At 53.1% G+C, this 21,701-nt stretch overlaps 1 protein-coding gene across 1 annotated transcript in view; it reads left to right on the top strand.

Moving 5' to 3' along the window:
* The window catches only part of dnah12 (dynein, axonemal, heavy chain 12), a 385,091-nt gene that overhangs the window by 204,140 nt on the left and 159,250 nt on the right, over positions 1–21,701 (top strand). The window contains exon 39 of the mRNA XM_038812830.1: positions 1,461–1,627. Coding sequence (XP_038668758.1) covers positions 1,461–1,627 — 167 coding nt within the window. The remainder of the gene's footprint in view (positions 1–1,460; positions 1,628–21,701) is intronic.

Below are 21,701 nucleotides of genomic sequence, written 5' to 3'. Positions count from 1 at the left end.
TGAAAAAAGTCACTTCACTACAAGCTAATAAAAGTACCAGCCATCCAGACCTTTTAAAGTACCAATAACAAAAACCACAAACCCTGGAAACCACTTAATATTATGTAAACAAACATTGTGAAATTGATAGCAGAAATCAGAGATCCTCTCTGTACAATAAAGTAAATTAAAGTGGACAATAAAAATGTAATGATACACACAACTGTTTATAAATAAGAGAAAAGCCAATAAAAAGATTTTAAAAATAAAGAAATCAGAGATCCTGAGCTGTCAATCAAGCATTCTTTTCTCTGGGACCTGGGAGTTTCAATAGAGTAATAGTTGTCATGGCTCTCAGCCAAGCATACAGAACTAGGCTTGGCTGAGAGACAAGACATCCATTAACCTTCCTTCTTTGTCAATCCTTGCTTCCTTCTCAGTCCTTAAATCTCATTGGTTAAGGAAATAAACTGTTGGTCCCACTGGAGCAATACCCTGGGACATATATATGTAGCTCTAACATGAAGTAGACCAATATAAATTGTAAATAAAATAATGAATTGTAATTCCGGTACGTCATTGTGGAAACAACGAAATGGCAGAGACTTTGAATAAATATGTTTTATATCTGTCGTTAAGATGCTGAAAGCATTCAAATGTAGAAAGTCAAAAAGCAAAAGACAGGGAGGAATTTACAGCTATTAATATCACTGTAGTAAAAATACTAGATAAACTAATGGAACTAACAACTGACTAGTCCCCTCGACCTATTGGCCTGAATCCTAGGATCTAAAAGAAGTGGCTGCTGAGGTTATGGCTTGTAATCTTCCAAAATTCCCTGTAAAGGTCCCAGTAGTTTGGGAAACTACAAACATAATGCCCCAATTCACGAAAGAGGGGGGATAGAAAGCAGGAAATTGTAGGCCAGTTAGCCTAACATCTGGCATTGGGAAATGCTGAAATCCATTATTTAGGAAGTATTATTGGACATGTAGAATGTCATGATGTAATCAAGAGTCAGTATGGTTTTATGGAAAGGAAATTGAGTTTGACAAATTTATTAGAGCTCTTTGAGGATGTAACAAGCAAGGTTCACGTGGTTCGTTTCTGGGATGAAGGGATTATTTTATGAAGAACTATTTAGAGATTGGACCTATATTAATTGTAGTTTAAAAAGATGATCTTATTGAAATATAAGAGATTCTGAAGTGGCTGGACAGGGTAGATGTTTGAGAAGATGTTTCCCCCTAGAGGCGAATCCAGAACAAGGGAGTACAAATTTAGAATGCGGGCGTCTACCATTTAAAATGGATATGAAGAAAAATGTCTTCTAAGACCCACGTACCTTTGGAATTTTCTACCTCAAATTGCTGGGAAGGCTCAATCATTGAATATATTTAAGCAAAAATCAGATCAGCTATTGAATGGCAGAGCACCCATTGGTCTCATTAATATAATATTTTTTTTATTCTGTCTAATAGAACATCATCATGTCAAGGCTGGATAAAAGGCGGAAGGGAGTATATGGCCCTCCAATGGGAAAGAAGTGTGTGATCTTTGTAGATGATATGAACATGCCAGCATTGGAAATATATGGAGCTCAGCCTCCTATAGAACTGCTCAGGCAGTACTTTGACCATGGAAACTGGTAACTCTGCAGTTTGAAGCCTAGCTAACGTTCACCACACTAATATCTTGTTTGTAACGAATAATGCTGTCACAAAGATCACAATTTATGAAGAAAATCAAGTAGCTAATTTGAACATGTGTCCGCTAACAGCGCAGGCAGTACTCAGCATCTCCATGATTATTCCACTAGCAGATGTTCAAAAAAAGTACCCCTTTACTTTTCTGAACCACATTTAAATCCAAATCTGACCACTTTTGAATCCTTTGTTTCTTTTCTGACAAAGTCAAGTGATTTGAATCGGTTTACTAGCTCATGAAATAAAACCAATTGTGATTACTCAGAAAAATACTATCCACTCAGTCTTGTAAACAATATATTTTTTAAGCAAAAAGCAAAAGACAGGGAGGAATTTACAGCTATTAGTATCACTGTAGTAAAAATACTAGATAGACTAATGGAACTAACAACTGACTAGTCCCCTCGACCTATTGGCCTGAATCCTAGGATCTAAAAGAAGTGGCTGCTGAGGTTATGGGTGTATTGCTTGTAATCTTCCAAAATTCCCTGTAAAGGTCCCAGTAGTTTGGAAAACTACAAACATAATGCCCCAATTCACGAAAGAGGGGGGATAGAAAGCAGGAAATTGTAGGCCAGTTAGCCTAACATCTGGCATTGGGAAATGCTGAAATCCATTATTAGACAGAATAAAAAAAATATTATATTAATGAGACCAATGGGTGCTCTGCCATTCAATAGCTGATCTGATTTTGGCTTAAATATATTCAATGATTGAGCCTTCCCAGCTCTTTGAGGTAGAAAATTCCAAACGTACGTGGGTCTCAGAAGACATTTTTCTTCATATCCATTTTAAATGGTAGACGCCCTCATTCTAAATTTATACTCCCTTGTTCTGGATTCGCCTCTAGGGGGAAACATCTTCTCAAACATCTACCCTGTCCAGCCACTTCAGAATCTCTTATATTTCAATAAGATCATCTTTTTAAACTCCAATTAATATAGGTCCAATCTCTAAATAGTTCTTCATAAAATAATCCCTTCATCCCAGAAACGAACCACGTGAACCTTGCTTGTTACATCCTTTAGCAGTAATAGTGGCAAATTTATCCTATTTTTCTCTTGTTTTTATGGCAGCTGCCCCATAAAATACAGTATTTTCACAAAGAATTTTAAAAGTCAAGATTGCTGCACTTGATCTATCCATCTGCCCCACCCATAACTCCCATCAACTGCCAAGGCCTCTGGCCGTGCGGCTGAGGGCTATTACTAATTGGGAATTGGCAATCGAGGTTAAGTGAGCATTTCACACATCCCAAGTGGATTCCCGGCGGGCCATGTAGCATGTGGGAGTCATTTCCTAGCATCCCAATCATACCTTGATGCCTGGACACTGTGCTTGAACACTGCGGGAGGCGACACCACAGATGCAGCAGCGAACATCCGAACACCCAGGGGATGGGACACAGCTCCGGGGACAAGTCCAAGGCCAGAGGGTGGGAAAGTGCCACGGTGGGGGGATGCCTAGAGAGATGGGCCAGGGGTTCAGAGGTCAGCCCGCATTGCGGAAGAAAGTAACAGAGGCACAAAGGTGTTTATTGTGTGTAACAAATTCTCACTCTCCCGATGGTGCTGCCCTCACTCCTCCCCCCTCTCTCTTTCCCTGGTGCCCTCAGTGATCCTCGATGTGATAGGCCCTCCTAGCTCTACCGCTACGTCTAGGTGTGTCCCCAGGATGCACAATAGAGGTGGAAGTAGCCAGCAGCTTACCCCGTCCCATGGCCTTGGATGCCCTGGCCGACGTCCTCTGGGATGGCCCCGGCTCACTTGTTGGTGGCACATGCACAGCCGTGCCACCCTGTCCCATGTGCTGACTTCAAGACACAGCCTCATCAGAGGGGTGGAACTCGGGGAAACTGGTGGCCACAATGGCCACTCCATGGGACGGGTCCGGCTTGGTACCCAGCGCCCCTCCTCCTGGTCGGTGCCTATAGGGCCATAAAACCATAAGACCATAAGACATAGGAGTGGAAGTAAGGCCATTCGGCCCATCGAGTCCACTCCGCCATTCAATCATGGCTGATGGGCATTTCTACTCCACCTACCAGCATTCTCCCCGTAGCCCTTAATTCCTCGCGACATCAAGAATTTATCTATCTCTGCCTTGAAGCCATTTAGCGTCCCGGGCTCCACTGCACTCCGCGGCAATGAATTCCACAGGCCCACCACTCTCTGGCTGAAGAAATGTCTCCGCATTTCTGTTCTGAATTTACCCCCTCTAATTCTAAGGCTGTGCCCACGGGTCCTCGTCTCCTCGCCTAACGGAAACAGTTTCTTTGCGTCCACCCTTTCTAAGCCATGTATTATCTTGTAAGTTTCTATTAGATCTCCCCTTAACCTTCTAAACTCCAATGAATACAATCCCAGGATCCTCAGCCGTTCATCATATGTTAGACCCGCCATTCCAGGGATCATCCGTGTGAATCTCCGCTGGACACGCTCCAGTGCCAGTATGTCCTTCCTGAGATGTGGGGCCCAAAACTGGACACAGTACTCCAAATGGGGCCTGACCAGAGCCTTATAAAGGCTCAGTAGCACATCGCTGCTTTTATATTCCAACCCTCTTGAGATAAATGACAACATTGCATTCGCTTTCTTAATCACAGATTCAACCTGCATGTTTACCTTTAGGGAATCCTCGACTAGCACTCCCAGATCCCTTTGTACTTTGGCATTATGAATTTTCTCACCGTTTAGAAAGTAGTCTATGCTTGGATTCTTTTTTCCAAAGTGCAAGACCTCACATTTTCTCACGTTGAATTGCATCAGCCCTGTGGTTCACCTTGGGATGAAGGGCCAGCTGGTTCGAGCCCCGGCTGCCCCTGCATCATCTGGCTCTGCCAGCCCTAGCGATTCCCCATGCTCTGCATCACCGTGTCTATGCTCTCGACGATGCCCCTCAGTGACTGGGACATGCTCTGCAGTGCTTCTGTCATTCCCTTCTGAGAGCAGGACATGTCACGGTCATGTTGACCTCATCAAGGTCAGCCTGGCACTGGCTGACACCCCCCAGCGAGTCAGACATTCTGCCAAGACCCTCAGCCATGGCCGTCACCAACTGCGCGATGCCTTGGCACCTTTAGTAATGATGCCAATGTCATGCACCAGGCTCTTCACTGCGGTCGACACCCTTGCAGTGTTGGCCTCGGTGCCACACATTGCCGGCGACATCTCCTGCGCCCGCAGCCTCTGGGACTCTTCCAAGCGGCTATGGACCTGCTGGAGCATTGCTGACACCTCCCTTTGAATGTCCCGGCTGCTCCCTAACATCTCCATCAGCTCCGGAATGACCTGTTCCACAGGCTCAGCATCAGTCTGGGCCCCAGCTCGGTCCTGGGATCCAGCAGTCCTCTGACTGCTGTCTCGCCTGGGAGTTCCTGCCTCCATCTGATGTGCAGCAGCAGTCTGGTGCACACCAGATTGTGCCCCAGAAGCCTGACCACCAACAGTTCCCACCAAGGTGCATGTATCTGCGCCGGTGGAGGTTGGGGATGACAGCTGTGACGCCTTGATCATGGCATCCTCGGAATTCTCCTCCTAGGTGTTCTCCTGGGAGGTTGAAGAGGTTACCACCCAGGATGGGCCAGCACCGTCGGCTGTAGGACTTGCGGGAGAATAGATATGTGGTCAGTGGGAGGGATGGGTCAGTCAGCAATCAGAACTCAAGTTTGACAGGTCCTTTGGCTGGGGCTCACTGGTTTCTCACCTCGGCGGCGTCCGTCAGCCTCCGTGTTGGTGACCGTTCTGTCCTCGACCACAGCGTCACCTCCAGGGCCCGCTCCTCGAAGGTGTTGAGGATTCTTATGTCCATCAAACCACCGCCAGTCTGGGCCCTCTCCCGGCGATTATGGGAGAGCTTTTCCTGAGGAGACACGGGGGCATCGTTAACCACATGCGTGGTTCACAGTTTGGGGGGGGGGGGGGGGGGGGGGGGGGGAATGGTGGTGAAGGAAAAGATGGAGGAAGGATTGAAGGGAGAGGAGTATGTGAATAGAGGGTTGGGGGGGAGGGGTTGAAGGGAACATAGAACATTGAGCAGTGCAGCACAATACAGGCTCCTCAGCCCACGATGTTGTGCCGACCATTTATCCTATTCTAAGATCAACCTGATCTACAACCCTTCAATTTACTGCTGACATGTGCCTGTCTAAGAGTCGCTTAAATGTCCCTAATGACTCTGACTCCACCACCTCTGCTGGCAGTGCATTCCACACACCCGCCACTCTCTGTGTAAAGAACCTACCTCTGACATCTCCCCTATGCCTTCCTCCAATCAGCTTAAAATTATGTCCCCTCATGACAGCCATTTCCGCCCTGCGGAAAAATCTCTGGCTATCCACTCTATCCATGCCTCTCATCACCTTGTATACCGCTATCAAGTCACTTCTCTGCCTTCTTCGCTCAGTGAGAAAAGCCCTAGCTCCCTCAATCTTTCTTCATAAGATATGTCCACCATTCCAGGCAGCATCCTGGTAAAACTCCTTTGTACCCTCTCCAAAGCATCCACATCCTTCCTATAATGAGGTGACCAGAACTGGACACAATATTTCAAGGGCGAGATTCTCCGGACTCACGACGGGTCGGAGAATAGCGGGCGTCGGAAATTTTTACGGCGACGCTGTTCCGACGCCCTCCCGCTATTCTCCGAACCCCGCAAATTGTCGGAGTCGCGTTTCCCGACAAACGCCTCCTTCCCGCCCCTGACACGACCAGAATCGCCACTGTGAGCCCCCCCGCTATTCACCGGCCCGGATGGGCCGAAGTCCCGACGTCATGGCGCCCTGTTTGGACGTCGTGAAACACACCTGCTTTTTAAATTCGTCAACCAGTCGGCCTGGCTGACGACTGCTTGGAGGAGGTCAGGGCACCACTCTGCGCACCGCTCAGCGCACCGCTCAGCGCACCGCTCGAGTCTGGCCACAACGGGGAAGGCATCCCTGGGAACGGGAGGGGGTCCAGAACGGGGGCGGTGGGGGGGACGGAGGGGGCAGTGGGGGAGACGGAGGGGGCAGTGGGGGAGACGGAGGGGGCAGTGGGGGAGACGGAGGGGGCAGTGGGGGAGACGGAGGGGGCAGTGGGGGAGACGGAGGGGGCAGTGGGGGAGACGGAGGATGCAGTGGGGGAGACGGAGGGGGCAGTGGGGGAGACGGAGGAGGCAGTGGGGGAGACGGAGGGGGCAGTGGGGGAGACGGAGGGGGCAGTGGGGGAGACGGAGGGGGCAGTGGGGGAGACGGAGGGGGCAGTGGGGGAGACGGAGGGGGCAGTGGGGGAGACGGAGGATGCAGTGGGGGAGACGGAGGAGGCAGTGGGGGAGACGGAGGGGGCAGTGGGGGAGACGGGGGAGGCAGTGGGGGGCGACGGAGGGGGGGGGGGTTTAGGTAGAGAGTGAGCCGTCCAACCCCGTAACAAAATGTCTGCCACCATGCCATGGTGTGCAGGTGACGAGGACACGGCCGCTGGTTCCCCTGTGGCTTCCGGCCACAGGCCACTGACGCACCCGTGAGGAGGACATAGTTTACTGGCCGTTGGATGCAGGAAGTGACCAGGGGTTAGGCTGACCGCGTGTCAGCAGCGCGACCAGGCCACCGGGACACACAGGTATCCCGTGGCAGGAGGCTGCCGAGGTGTCGACTAACGTCCGTCTAACATGTCCCGTTTCTCCGCCCCCCACCACCCTTCTGTAGGTTAGCACGATGCATGGGAACAGAACGGCTATGTTCTGCGCAGTGGTTGGGGCCGCTCTACTGGATTTGGAGATGCAGCAGCATCCACACCCACAACCCGCAGTGGCTGCAGGGCCAGCTGCAGCAGCAGAGGGAAGGGCCGAGGAGTTGCCAGTCGTCGAGCAGCATGGGGGGGGGGAGGAGGAGGAGGAGGAGGAAGAGGAAGAGGAGAGAGTGAGGGTGCAGCCACGGCGTCAGAGGCGACGACCAAAGCCGAGGGTGTACCGTGTCCGGGTCTCTTTCCTAACAATGCCGGACATCACCTGCAGGAGAAGACTCCGGCTGAGTAGGCAGACGGTGATACATATCTGCGAACTCCTGTCGCACCTCGCCCCACGTGGAACGGGGGGAGGACACGCGATCCCGGTAGCCATCAAGGTGACGGTCGCTCTGAACTTCTATGCTACCGGCTCCTTCCAGTCTCCGAGCGGGGACGTCTCTGGGATCTCCCAGTCATCGGTGCACAGGTGCATCCGGGATGTGACCGACGACCTCTATGCCATCGCCGATCGCTACATCACCTTTCCCGAGGACCGAGCAAGTCAAGACTCACGAGCCCGTGGATTTGCCAGTGTGGCCGGGATACCGAGGGTTCAGGGGTCAATCGACTGTGTTCACGTCCCCATGCGCCCGCCTGCTGTGGACAGGGACGTGTTCACAAACAGGAGGGGGACATACTCCATTAATGTCCAGGTGGTATGCGACCCCCACATGAGGTTCATGAACGTCTGTGCAAGGTTCCCAGGGAGTGTGCATGACTCCTACATACTAGCGCAGTCGTTCATCCCTGCGATGTTTGAGGGACGTCCCCCCCGGCTGAGGGGCTGGTTGCTAGGTGACAGGGGTTATCCGCTGAGGTCTTGGCTGATGACGCCGATACGGAGGCCTCAGACCAATGCGGAAACACGATACAACGAGGCCCATGCAGCAACCAGGGGTGTGGTGGAGCGCTGCCTTGGCCTCCTGAAGATGAGATTCAGGTGCCTGGACCGCTCCGGAGGGGCCCTGCAGTACCAGGCCGACAGGGTCGCTCGCATTGTAGTGGTCTGCTGTGCGCTGCACAACATCGCGATGCAGAGGGGAGATGACCTGTTGCAGGAGGCGGAGGGAGAAGCTAGTGGCAGTGGTGCCAGCACAGAGGAGGAGGAGGAGGAGGAGGAGGAGGAAGAGGACGCTGGCGGAGTGGCGGGCGCAGCACGCAGACACGACCCAGGTGCTGGTGATGTCCAGGAGGCGGCACGACGGACCCGGCAAGGACGGCGGGCACGCGATGCCATGGTGGCAGCACGGTTCACGCATCGCATGTGACGTCCCCGATGAACACCAAACCACCACCTGCATCGCTAGTCATGCAGAGGGTCACCACACAACTGCCACCACCAAACCCCCCCACCCCCTCAGTGTACACTGCTCCACTTCGACATGACGCTTATCACTGGGTCCAGACGGAATGGCACAACATTGATGGCTGTGTCAGCGGGTGTGATCAGTGCCATGTGGAATGATGACAGCCCGCTCTGCGAAGAGCTGTGAGCTCAGAATCGTTAGAGAGAGTCTGACCCATGGCAATAGCTGAACCATCCACCTTGGTGGCCGCTGAGTTCGTCACTGACACTCCATCACGTGCCCGCGTGGGCTAGCTGTGGGAGGGGGGTAGGGGCAGGGACTGCACACCCGGCACCAAGGTTTCACCACCCGCCACCCCCAGCGACACTCGGTCACCATCACGATTCCTGTGGCTGTGGAACAATCACACGGTATTACAAGTAAGGTGGAACAGTGTGTTTAATATTAACAATTATTTACAGGTGCCCTACCCCTACAACTAAACTGTGCCCTTCACCCGTGCCAACTTACTCAGTGTCTATCTTAGTTGCCTTACGGGCCCTACCACTACGTCTAAGTGAATCCCCAGATGATACAGCAGGAGTGGAGGAGGATTGCTGCGAATCGCCCCCCTCGACTCGTTTCTCCTTGGCCAAGCGTTTCCTGGGGCGACCCGGCCTTGATGGGCCAGGCTGCTCTGCGGGCGTCTCGGGTGACATTGTGCCACCCTGCTCTGCCTGCTGCCCACCCGATGCACCAGGGATGGGACGGGGGGAGGCCGAGAATTCCGGGACGTCCCGTGATGGAGTTAATGGGACGGGCCCTGAAACCTCCTCCTCCCTCGGGGAGCCCGGTGGCCCCCGGGCCTCACTTTGGGACAGAGGTGCGAGCGGGGAGGTTCCCCGTCGCACCACCGACACCTGGCGCTGCCAGTCCTGGAGGCCTGCAACGGTATCCACCAGGATCCGAAGGTTTGCAGAGACGGAGTCCAGGGAGTTAGACATTCCCGCCAGGGACTGTGCGATCTCAACCTGATTGTGCACGACGCCATCCAGCACATGTGTCAGGCGGTTGATGCTCTCGGCGACTGACTGCTGCGACTGGCCAATGACCTGCTGAGACTCGGCCATGGCCCGCAGGGCGCCGGCAATGTCGGTTTGGCTCTGGCACATTGCTGCCTGTGAGAGGGCAACCCTGTCCAGGGCCGAGGATGACGCGTGCACATTAATCCCAACGTCTTGCATAACCTGACCCATTGCCTCCACCGCGGATGCCACCCGTGCGGTGTCGGACTGGGTCTCTGCCATGAGCGGCACCACTCCCTGCTCTTGGACGCGGATCGACTCCTCTAACAGCGTCTGCAGAGTCTGGAAGGAAGCCCTCATCCCGTCATTGTTTCCCTGGGTTTCCTGAGGCATCGGCTGTGCGGGTGGGTTGAGAAACTCCAGGAACTCCGAAAACGTCTGGGAGCCAGCTGCATCCTGGGCCTGGTCTGGCCTCCGCGAGTCCGGGCCCTCTGTTGCTCCGACCTCCACCTGCTGTACCTGCTCATCTGTGATGTGCCAACCAGACTGTGCCCCAGGAGACTCATCACTAAATAGGCCCGCCGGGGTGTGTATCTCTGGGATGATGGAAGTGGTGGGAGGAAAGCAGTGCCGCAAGCCCGACGCTCTCAATGGTTAGGTCCTCGTCCAGGGTGTGGGGCCGCTCAGCGACAGGAGGGTTGTCCCTGGCCATTTCTGGTGGTGGTGGTGGACCTCGAACCCTCTGTGCGTCCTGGTCCGCAGATTGGGTTGGGGCAGATAGGGCTGCCCGCTGATCGGGCACCCTCTGTTGTGAGGCCCGGGTGAGGTGGCGGCAGATTCGTGTCTCCGTCTGCAGCCAGACGGCCCTGGTCGTTCGGCATCACGTCCTAGGGAAGAGAATGAGACGGGTTATTTCGATTTGCTCGGCAGGCCGCTGGACGGTCCCAGTGGGCAGGGTGTGTGAAGGGACAGAGGATGGGGAGGTGTCCCAGTGGGCAGGGTGTGTGAAGGGACAGAGGATGGGGGGGGGGGGGGGGGGGTGTTTGTCAGGGAGGGTTGTCTCACTTGCTGCAGTTCCGCCAACCTCGCATTGCGCGATATCGCGGGTGGCAGACCCCCCAACAAGGTCCAGTGCCCTCTGTTCAAAGGTGCTGAGGGGGTGCATGTTGGGCGAACCCCCTCCAGTCTTGTGCCGCTCACGGTGGTTATGACCGGCCTTGGCCTGTTGGGGGAGGAAACATAGGTAGATCATTACAAAACGGTAGGTCTCAGAAGTCCGTTCTGATACTGGCACAGTTTGGGGGGGGGGCAAGTTGTCATCAGATGATTGCATCTCTCCTCGGGGCCAGAGCGCTGGGTCTGTGACAACTTTGTGAACCACCCTCAAATAACTCTGCCCCAATCCCTCTCCCCCCCCCCCCCCCCCGGGCAGTTAAGGGGGAGGGATGGTTGTGACTAGGGGGCACCCTCATGGCACTTACCCTGGCAGACCTGGTGAGGTCATGTAGCTTCTTTCGGCACTGCTCTGCTGAGCGAGGGGTCTGCCCCACAGCACTGACGGCAGCAGCCACGTCACGCCAGGCCTGGCGTACCGTGCTGGCAGGTTGGCGATGCCCTCTCCGCGGGCGGATGATGCCCCTCCTCTGCTCCACGGCATCGAGCAGCGCCTCGACGTCTGCATCAATAAAGCGAGGTGCAGCTCGCCTAGGCTCCGACATCCTGCCCGACAGATTCTGTGGTCGCCCGCGCCTTTTTACGGCGTCGGGCGGCGTCACATGGGCGGGTTCGTGTCGTCGTCGCGTTCCGTCGTCATCACGCACGTAATTGACGCGGCCGCGCTGCTAGCCCATTTCCAGGAAGTGAATCGGTCGGGAAATGAAGCCTTCGCGACCGTCGTAAAACGGTCCCGATTTTTACGACCGTTTGCCGACTTTCCGCGGGTGCGGAGAATTTCGCCCCAAGTGTGGTCTAACTAGAGTTTTATAAAGCTGCAGCAAAACCTCGCGGCTCTTAAACTCAATCCCCCTGTTAATGAAAGCCAACAAACCATACGCCTTCTTAACAACCCTATCAACCTGGGTGGCAACTTTGTACGTGGACCCCAAGATCCTTCTGTTCCTCCACACTTCCAAGAATCCTGCCTTTAACCCTGTATTCAGCATTCAAATTCGACCTTCCAAAATGAATCACTTCACATTTATCAAGGTTGAACTCATTTATAAAAACCAGCAGAGGCTCACGATCGGGGCCCACCGATCCGCGGGTGAGATTGTGCTGTTCTCCCTCTTCCCCTACCCTTGGAATAAGTGGTTTTGGCATTCAAGTTTGGCTACTATCATAAATTAAATATACTTTCGTAAAATATTCAATATGGACTGGGAAAAAAAAACAACGGTGCTAGTAAAAATGTGCACCCAGAAAACATCCTTAACCAATATGTTTCTAATGCAATGAGGAACAAAGCAGTGCTGAATCTAATTCTGGGGAATTAAGTAGGGTAAGTGAGCTTTGTGGAATTGGGAAGCCCTCAAGGTAATATTGATCATAATATAATTAGGTTTGAAGCAGTTATGGAAAAGGACAAAGAGAAAAATCAACGGAAAAAATACTAAACTGTTAAATTTCAGTGACTTGCTGAGGATCTAGTAAATGTGGAGTGGGCAAATGAACAGCCAGGAAACCATGCAATGGGCGGCCTTCAGGTTTGAGATACTTTGGATGCAAACCAAATACTTCCATAAGGAGGGATATCCTAAGATTAGAAATCCCTAAATGACAAATATAGGTGAAAATAAAACAGGAAAAGAATGTGTATGATAGCACACTTGAAAACCAGGCAGACTGCAGGGGGAGACTGAAAAGGAAGTTAGAAGGGCTAAGAGAGAGTAAGAGAGATAACGGAACAGAAAATCCCCCCCAAAAACACAAAGTGAGTAAAATGGCGGAGCCAATTAGCAGCAAAAAAAAAAACAATCATGAGGAAGCAGAGGTCACGACTGAGGTATTGAACAAGTGCTTTGCTTCTGGATGAAATTAAAATGAGATTTGAGAAGTGGAGATCTGGAATAGATCAAAATAGATAGGAAGGTGCTAAATACACAGGCATCACGTAAAGTTAACAAATCAAGTGCGCCACATGGGATGCATTCTCTGTCGCTGATGGAATCAATGTTGAAGATACAAGAATCTCTAACCCCAATCTTTCCTTGGAGTGGTGTCAGAGGACTGGGAGGATTGCAAATATTAACCATTGTTCAAACAAGTGAAAGATAAGTCTTGTTTTTTTTTTTTTTAAAATAATTTTTATTGAAAGAGTTTTTTCCATACAAACATTTACCCCTACTAATTTTTAAATTATTTACAACACAATCCCTCTAGGCAAATGTCCCTCCCTCGCCCGCCCTCTCGCGCGCACCCGTCCTCCCCCCCCCCCCCCCCCCCCCCCCCCAGGCAACCTTAACAAACAAGGCAAGCCTACAGTTTCAGACATGAGCAGCGAGCAGACTTGCCCGCGTTACAGTCGTGCATGTCCCCCCACGACCCTTGCTGCCCCCCCCCCCTCCCCCCCCCCTCCCTCCCCCCCCCTCCCCCCCCTCCCCCCCCTCCCCCCCCCCCCGGGTTGCTGCTGCCACGACCCCGAACGTCTATCTCTGATCTAAAAAGTCAAGGAAAGGTTGCCACCGCCTGGAGAATCCCTGTACCGACCCTCTCAGGGCAAATTTGATCCTTTCTAGCTGAATATAGCTAGCCATATCGTTAATCCAAGTTTCAACGCTTGGAGGCCTCGCGTCCTTCCATTGAATTAATATCCTTCGTCGAGCCACTAGGGATGCAAAGGCCAGTATTCCGGCCTCCCTAGCCTCCTGTACCCCCGGTTCTACCCCGACCCCAAAGATCGCAAGCCCCCATCCTGGTTTGACCCTGGACCCCACCACCTTCGACACCGTCCTTGCCACCCCCTTCCAGAACCCTTCCAGCACCGGACATGCCCAGAACATATGCACATGGTTCGCTGGGCTTCCCAGACATCTGACACACCTGTCCTCACCCCCAAAGAACCGGCTCATCCTTGTCCCCGTCATGTGAGCTCTATGCAGCACCTTAAATTGAATGAGGCTCAGCCTCGCACACGAGGAGGAAGAATTGACCTTCTCCAGTGCATCCGCCCACGTCCCGTCTTCTATCTGCTCTCCCAGCTCCCCTTCCCACTTGGCTTTCAGCTCCTCCCCTGATGCTTCTTCCGCCTCCTGCATTATCTTGTAGATGTCTGATATCTTCCCCCCTCCGACCCAGACCCCCGAGAGCACCCTATCACTCGCCCCCTTGCTGGGGAGCAGGGGGAACCCCTCCACCTGCCGTCTAGCAAATGCCTTCACTTGTAAATATCTGAACATGTTTCCCGGGGGGAGCTCAAACTTCTCCTCCAGCCCTCCCAGGCTCGCAAACCTCCCCTCTATAAACAGGTCCTTCAGCTGCCGTATGCCCACCCTGTACCAGCTCTGAAATCCCCCGTCGATGTTCCCCGGGATGAATCTATGGTTCCCTCTTATTGGCGCCGCCAACAGACCTCCCATTTCCCCCCTATGTCGCCTCCACTGCCCCCATATCTTGAGGGTGGCCGCCACCACCGGGCTCGTGGTGTACCTCGTGGGGGGGAGCGGCCATGGTGCCGTTACTAGGGCCCCCAGGCTTGTGTTGCCACAGGACGCCCTCTCCATTCGTTTCCAAGCTGCCCCCTCCCCTTCCATCATCCACTTGCGCACCATTGACACATTTGCCGCCCAGTAGTACCCCGAAAGATTGGGTAGTGCCAGCCCTCCACTGTCCCTACTCCGCTCCAAAAGACCCTCCTCACCCTTGGGGTGCCATGCGCCCACACGTAGCTCATGATGCTACTCGTCACCTTTTTGAAGAAGGCCCTAGGGAGGAAGATGGGCAAGCACTGAAATAAAAACAAGAACCTTGGGAGGACCGTCATTTTGATTGACTGCACCCTCCCCGCCAGCGACAACGGTACCATGTCCCACCTCTTAAATTCCTCCTCCATCTGTTCCACCAGCCTGGAAAAGTTCAACTTGTGGAGGGTCCCCCAGTTCCTTGCCACCTGCACCCCTAAGTACCTAAAGCTCTTTCCTGCTCGCTTGAAGGGGAGTCTCCCAATACCCTCTCCCTGGTCCCCCGGGTGTATCACAAAAACCTCGCTTTTGCCCAAATTTAGTTTGTACCCCGAAAAGTCCCCAAACTCTGCTAATAGTTCCATTATCTCCGGCATTCCCCCTTCTGGGTCTGCCACGTACAGCAGTAGATCATCCGCATACAGCGATACTCGATGTTCCTCCCCTCCCCTAGTCAGTCCTCTCCACCCCCCTGAACCCCTCAGTGCCATCGCCAACGGTTCAATCGCCAGTGCGAAAAGTAGGGGGGATAGGGGACATCCCTGCCTGGTCCCTCGGTGGAGCCCGAAATACTCCGACCTCCTCCCGTTTGTCACTACACTCGCCGTCGGGGCCGAGTAGAGCAGCTTCACCCACTTAATAAAGCCTTCCCCAAACCCAAACCGTTCCAACGTCTCCCACAGGTACTCCCACTCCACCCTATCGAATGCCTTCTCCGCGTCCAGCGCTACCACTATCTCAGCCTCCCCCTCCACTGCCGGCATCATAATTACATTCAGCAATCTCCGCACGTTCGTGTTGAGCTGCCGCCCCTTCACGAACCCCGTCTGGTCCTCATGGATTACCCCTGGCACACAATCCTCTATTCTAGCTGCCAGGATCTTTGCCAGCAACTTGGCATCCACGTTCAGAAGCGAGATAGGCCTGTAGGACCCGCACTGCACGGGGTCTTTATCCCGCTTCAATATCAGGGAGATCAGAGCCTGCGACATTGTCGGGGGCAGAACCCCCCCCTCTCGCGCCTCATTAAAGGCTCGTACCAGTACCGGTCCCACCAAGTCCACATTTTTCTTATAGAATTCCACCGGGAACCCATCTGGCCCCGGCGCCTTCCCCGCCTGCATCTGACCTATTCCCTTGACTAGCTCCTCTAGCCCTATTGGCGCCCCCAGCCCTTCTACCAGCCCCTCCTGGACCCTTGGGAACCTCAATTTGTTTAGGAAGTCCTCCATTCCCCCTCTCCTCGTCGGCGGCTCAGACCGATACAACTCCTTGTAAAAATCCCTGAAGACCCCGTTCACTTCTTGCCCCTTCTGCACTACCTTCCCGCCCCTCTCCTTCACTCCCCCAATCTCCCTAGCCGCATCTCGTTTGCGAAGCTGGTGTGCCAGCATCCTGCTCGCCTTTTCCCCATACTCATAAACCGCGCCCTGTGCCCTTCTCCACTGCGTCTCTGCCTTCCTGGTGGTCAGCAGGTCGAACTTGACCTGCAGGCTGCGCCGTTCTCCCAGCAGCCCCTCCTCTGGTGCCTCCGCATATCTCCTATCCACTTCCAATAGCTCCCCCACCAGCCTCTCCCTCTCCTGCCTCTCCTTTCTTTCTCTGTGCGCCCTTATGGAGATCAGCTCTCCCCTGATCACTGCCTTCAGGGCCTCCCAGACCATCCCCACCTGCACCTCACCCGTGTCATTCAAGTCCAGATAGCTCTCAATGCTCTTCCGGACCCTTTTACACACCTCGTCGTCCGCTAACAGCCCCACATCCAGCCGCCACAACGGGCGCTGGTCCCTCGCCTCCCCCATTTCCACATCCACCCAATGTGGTGCATGATCAGAGATCGCAATGGCCGAGTACTCAGCTTCCCGTACCCTCGGGATCAGCCCCCTGCTCAACACGAAGAAATCGATTCTGGAGTACACTCTATGGACGTGGGAGAAAAAGGAATACTCCCTCGCCCTCGGCCTACCAAACCTCCATGGGTCTACTCCTCCCATCTGCTCCATGTACCCCCTCAGCACTTCTGCCGCTGCCGGCCTCCTATTGGTCCTTGAGCTCGATCTGTCTAGCCCGGGGTCCAGCACTGTGTTAAAGTCCCCCCCCATGATCAAGCCCCCTGCCTCCAGTCCCGGAATGAGGCCCAATAGGCGCCTCATAAAACCCGCGTCATCCCAGTTCGGGGCATATACGTTGACCATCACCACTTTCTCCCCCTGCAGCTTACCCTTCACCATCACATACCTACCCTCCTTATCCGCCACCACCTCCTCCGCCACGAACGACACCCTCTTTCCCACCAGAATCGCCACCCCCCGGTTCTTTGCGTCCAATCCAGAGTGGAACACCTGTCCCACCCACCCCCTTCTCAGGCGAACCTGGTCCACTACCTTCAAATGGGTCTCCTGTAACATTGCTACATCAGCCTTCAGTCCCTTCAGGTGTGAGAATACCCTTGATCTCTTGACCGGCCCATTCAACCCCCTCACGTTCCAAGTGATCAGCCGGGTCGCGGGACGACCCGCCCCCCTCCCCTGCCGATTAGCCATGTCCTGTTCCCTGCTCGCCCCGGGTCGACCCTCCCCTTCTGACCCGCTCCCCATGGCGATGTCCCCCTCCCCCCACCTCTCCAGTCCTCCACTTCTCGTTTCTGGTCTTTTCAGCAGCAACCCGGTGTCCCTCCCTAACCCCCCTCCCCCCCCAGGCTAGGACCCCTCCTAGCCGCGATGTACCCTCCATTGTACTCCCGTAAGTCAGCTGGTTCACGCTGACCCGGCTGCTCCTGCCACACTCCGACTCCCCCCGGCTCGGGGGGGGGGCCTCCCCCCCCTTGCCACTCCTCCCTGGCCCCGCTCCAGCACGGGAAAGGTCGCCATTGCTAGCCACGCCCCGCACTCCTCCCCTCCCCCCCTCCTCTGCCCCGCGCGCGGGAAAACAGAGGAAAGCCCGCGCTTTCGCCCTGCCACACCCCACCCCGCCATCTTCAGTTCCACCCCCGTCCCCGTCCATGCCTGTAAAAGAACCCCCCCTAGGAGCCCATATCCCCGATCTGCTCTCCCCCCCCGTCCCGCCTCCCCAACTTAACATTATAAATAACAGATAAATAACAAATAACAATGTACTTAACAGTCGCCCTCTACCAAACAGCATAAATAACCATAAATAACCATGAATAACCACAATAACAATAACTAAGGGAAGTTGGCAAAGGGGGAAAAAACATCAGAAGAAAAACCACAGCAAGAGTTCAAAATCCAAACAAAGAATTCAGCTGAAAGTACCCGAGCGGCTACGGCCGCCAAGTATCCCCTGGGTCTAATTCGAGTCCAGTTTCTCTTCCTGCACAAAGGCCCACGCCTCCTCTGGGGACTCAAAATAGTGGTGTTGGTTCCTGTAGGTGACCCACAAGCGCGCTGGCTGCAGCATTCCGAACCTGATCCGTTTTGCATGTAGCACCGCCTTCGTCCGGTTGTACCGGGCCCGCCGCTTTGCCACCTCCGCACTCCAGTCCTGGTAGACCCTCACTGTCGAATTCTCCCACTTGCTGCTCCTTTCCCTCTTGGCCCACTCCAGCACTCTTTCACGGTCGCTGAGTCGCTGGAACCGCACCAGCACCGCCCTCGGGGGCTCATTTGCTCTTGGCCTCCTAGCCATGACCCTGTAGGCCTCTTCCAGCTCCAGGGGCGAAGGGACGGCCCCTGCCCCCATCAGGGAGCTCAGCATTTCTGCTACATATCCCGGGAGGTCTGACCCCTCCAGGCCTTCTGCCAGGCCCAAGATCCTCAGGTTCTTCCGCCTCATTCGGGTATCCAGCTCCTCAAAACGGCTCTGCCATTTCAGGTGGAGTGCCTCGTGCACCTCTACCTTTCCCACGAGGACCGTGGCCTCCTCCTCCCTCGCAGTCATCTCCTGTTGCAGCTCCCGAATCGACGCCTCTTGGGTCGCCTGGGCTCCCATCAGCCTGGTGGTCGTCGCATTCATTGACTCCAAGAGCTCCATTTTCAGCTCCGTAAAGAAGCGCAGGAGAGCGGCCTGCTGCTCCTCCGCCCATTTCCTCCATTCCTCGGGTGCACCACCGGCCGCCATTTTGGTCTTCTTCCCCCGCTTTTTTTTGGGAGCTGCTGTTGCTCTTTTTACCACCCCACTCCGGGTACCGACCATAAAGTTGGTCTGGTTCTCTTCAGGGAGCCTTCCCCCACCGGGATTTGTCCTTACAGCGCCGTTGGGGCCCTCCAATCGGCCCGAAAACACCTTTGTAGCAGGAGCAGCCAAACGTGCGACTTAGCTGGTCATAGCCGCAACCGGAAGTCAGATAAGTCTTGTTAACTACAGACCAATGAGTATAATGCGAATGGTAGGAAAACTATTAGAAGCCACTGCCAAGGAAAAAATTCTCAATTGGAGAAGCACAGGTTAATAAATGGGAACCAACACAAATCTGTTAACGGACAAATTGTTTCTGACAAGCTGATTAAGTTCTTTCGGCCAGCCAATTCTGTAACCAGACAGCAAACTTTCCCTGTATCCCATGCCCCCTAACTTTGAAATGAAATGAAATGAAAATCGCTTATTGTCACAAGTAGGCTTCAAATGAAGTTACTGTGAGAATCCCCTAGTCACCACATTCCGGCACCTGTTTGAGGAGGCTGGTACGGGAATTGAACCCGTGCTGCTGGCCTGCCTTGGTCTGCTTTAAAAGCCAGCTATTTAGCCCTGTGCTAAACCAGCCCTTGGTTTTGAATGAGCCTACCATGGGGAACCTTATCAAATGCCTTACTGAAATCCATATACACCACATCCACTGCCCGACCTTCATCAATGTGTCTCGTCACATCCTCAAAGAATTCAATGAGGCTTGTGAGGCATGACCTGCCCCTCACAAAGCCATGCTGACTATCTTTAATCAAACTATGTATTTCTAAATAATCATAAATCCTATCTCACAGAATAATTTCCAATATTTTGTTCACCACAGACGTAAGACTAATGGGTCTGTAATTCCCAGGGATTTCCCTATTCCCTTTCCTGAACAGGGGAACAACATCCGTCTCTCTCCAATCATCCTGTACTACTCCAGTGGAGAGTGAGGACGCAAAGATCATCGCCAACGGCGCAGCAATCTCCTCCCTCCCTTCCTGTAGTAACCTTGGGTATATCCCGTCAGGCCCAGGGGACTTATCTATCCTGATTTTCAAAATTTCCAGCACATCTCCTTCTTAATATCAACCTGTTTGAGTCTATTAACCTGGTTCACACTGTTCTCATGAGCAACAAGGTCCCTTTCTCTAGTGAATACTGAAGCAAAGTATTCATTTAGGACCTCCCCATCTCCTCAGACTCCAGGACACACCTGACAAAATCTGCTCCATCCAAACCATTTGCACTAAGGAGGTTCCAGTCAATGTTAGGGAAGTTGAAGTCACCCATGACAGCAACTCTGTTACTTCTGCACTTTTCCAAGATCTGCCACCCAATCTCTATCTCTGCTGCTATTGGGGATTCTATAGAAAACTTCTAATAAAGTGACTGCTCCTTTCTTGTTTCTGACTTCCACCCATACTGACTCAGTCGACAAATCCTCCTCAACTACCTCCTTTTCTGCAGATGTGGTGCACTCCCCAATTACCAGTGCCACTCCCCCTCCTCTTTTACTTCCCTTCTTATTCTTCTGGAAACATCTAAACCCCAGAATATCTAACAACCATTCCTGCCCCTGTGAAATCCATGTCTCCGTAATGGCCACAATATCGTAGTTCCAAGTACTGATCCATGCTTTTAAGTTCATCTCCCTTATTCCTGACACTCCTTACATTGAAACAGACAAACTTTAACCCATTCCACTGAGTGCAACTTTGCCCTATCAACTGTCTAACCTTCCTCACAGACTTGCTGCATACTATTTCTGCCTGTTCAACAGCTACCCTGGCCTCTGATCCATAGCTCTGGTTCCCACCCCCCTGCCAAACTAGTTTAAACCCTCCTGAAGAACTCTAGCAAACCTCCCACCCAGGATATTGGTGCCCCTCCAGGTTAGGTGCAATCCGTCCTTCATGTACATGTACAGGTCCCACCTTCCTCAGAAGATATCCCAATGATCCACATATATGAAGCCTTCCCTCCTGCACCAGCCCGTTAGCCACGTGTTCAGCTGCACTCGCTCTCTGTTCCTTGCCTCACTTGCACGTGGCACCGGTATCAATCCTGAGATCACTACTCTGCTTGTTCTGCTCTTTAGCTTTCAACTTAACTCCCTAAAATCACTTTTTAGATCCTCATCCCTTTTCTTAGCCATGATGTTGGTGCCTATGTGCACCACGACTTCTGGTTGCTAACCCTCACCCTTCAGAATCCTGTAGACTCGATCCAAAACATCCCTGGCCCTGGCACCCGGGAGGCAACATACCTTCCGGGAGTCTCGCTCCAGACCACAGAATCTCCCATCCATTCCCTTAACCTTTGAGTCTCCTATCACTATTGCTTTTCTATTCTCCCCCTTCCCTTCTGAGCCACAGAGCCAGACTCCGTTCCAGAGACCTGGCCGCTAGGGCTTTCCCCCAGTAGGTCATCCACCCCAACAGCATCCAAAACGGTATACTTGTTTTGAACGGGAACGGCCAAGAGGAATCCCTGCACTGTCTGCCCATTCATTTTCCTTCCCCTGACTGTAACCCAGCTACTCTTGTCCTGTACCTTTGATGTGGCTACCTCCATGTAACTCTTCTCTATCATCTCCTCTGCCTCCCGGATGATCCGAAGTTCATCCAGCACCAGTTCCCTAACGCGGTCTCTGAGGAGCTGGAGTTGGGTGCACTTCCCGCAGGTATAGTCAGCGGGGACCCGGTGGTATCCCTCACCACCCACATCCTACAGGAGGAGCATGCAACTGCCCTCGTCTCCATCCCCTCTGATTTGAATTCACAAAGAGATTTAAAGGGGGGATAAAATGATTGAACACCCGTTGGGCCCTTTAAAAAAAAAAAAATATATATATATATATACTACTGCTACTCTCCGAAGTGAACCCCCGAAAATTGATGATTCTGCGAAAAGAAAG

Source organism: Scyliorhinus canicula, chromosome 11 (assembly GCF_902713615.1).
Source record: "Scyliorhinus canicula chromosome 11, sScyCan1.1, whole genome shotgun sequence".
In the NCBI taxonomy this organism is placed as follows: Eukaryota; Metazoa; Chordata; class Chondrichthyes; order Carcharhiniformes; family Scyliorhinidae; genus Scyliorhinus; species Scyliorhinus canicula.
The sequence above is the reverse complement of the archived record's forward strand: the minus strand, read 5'-3'. Positions and strand labels throughout refer to the sequence as shown.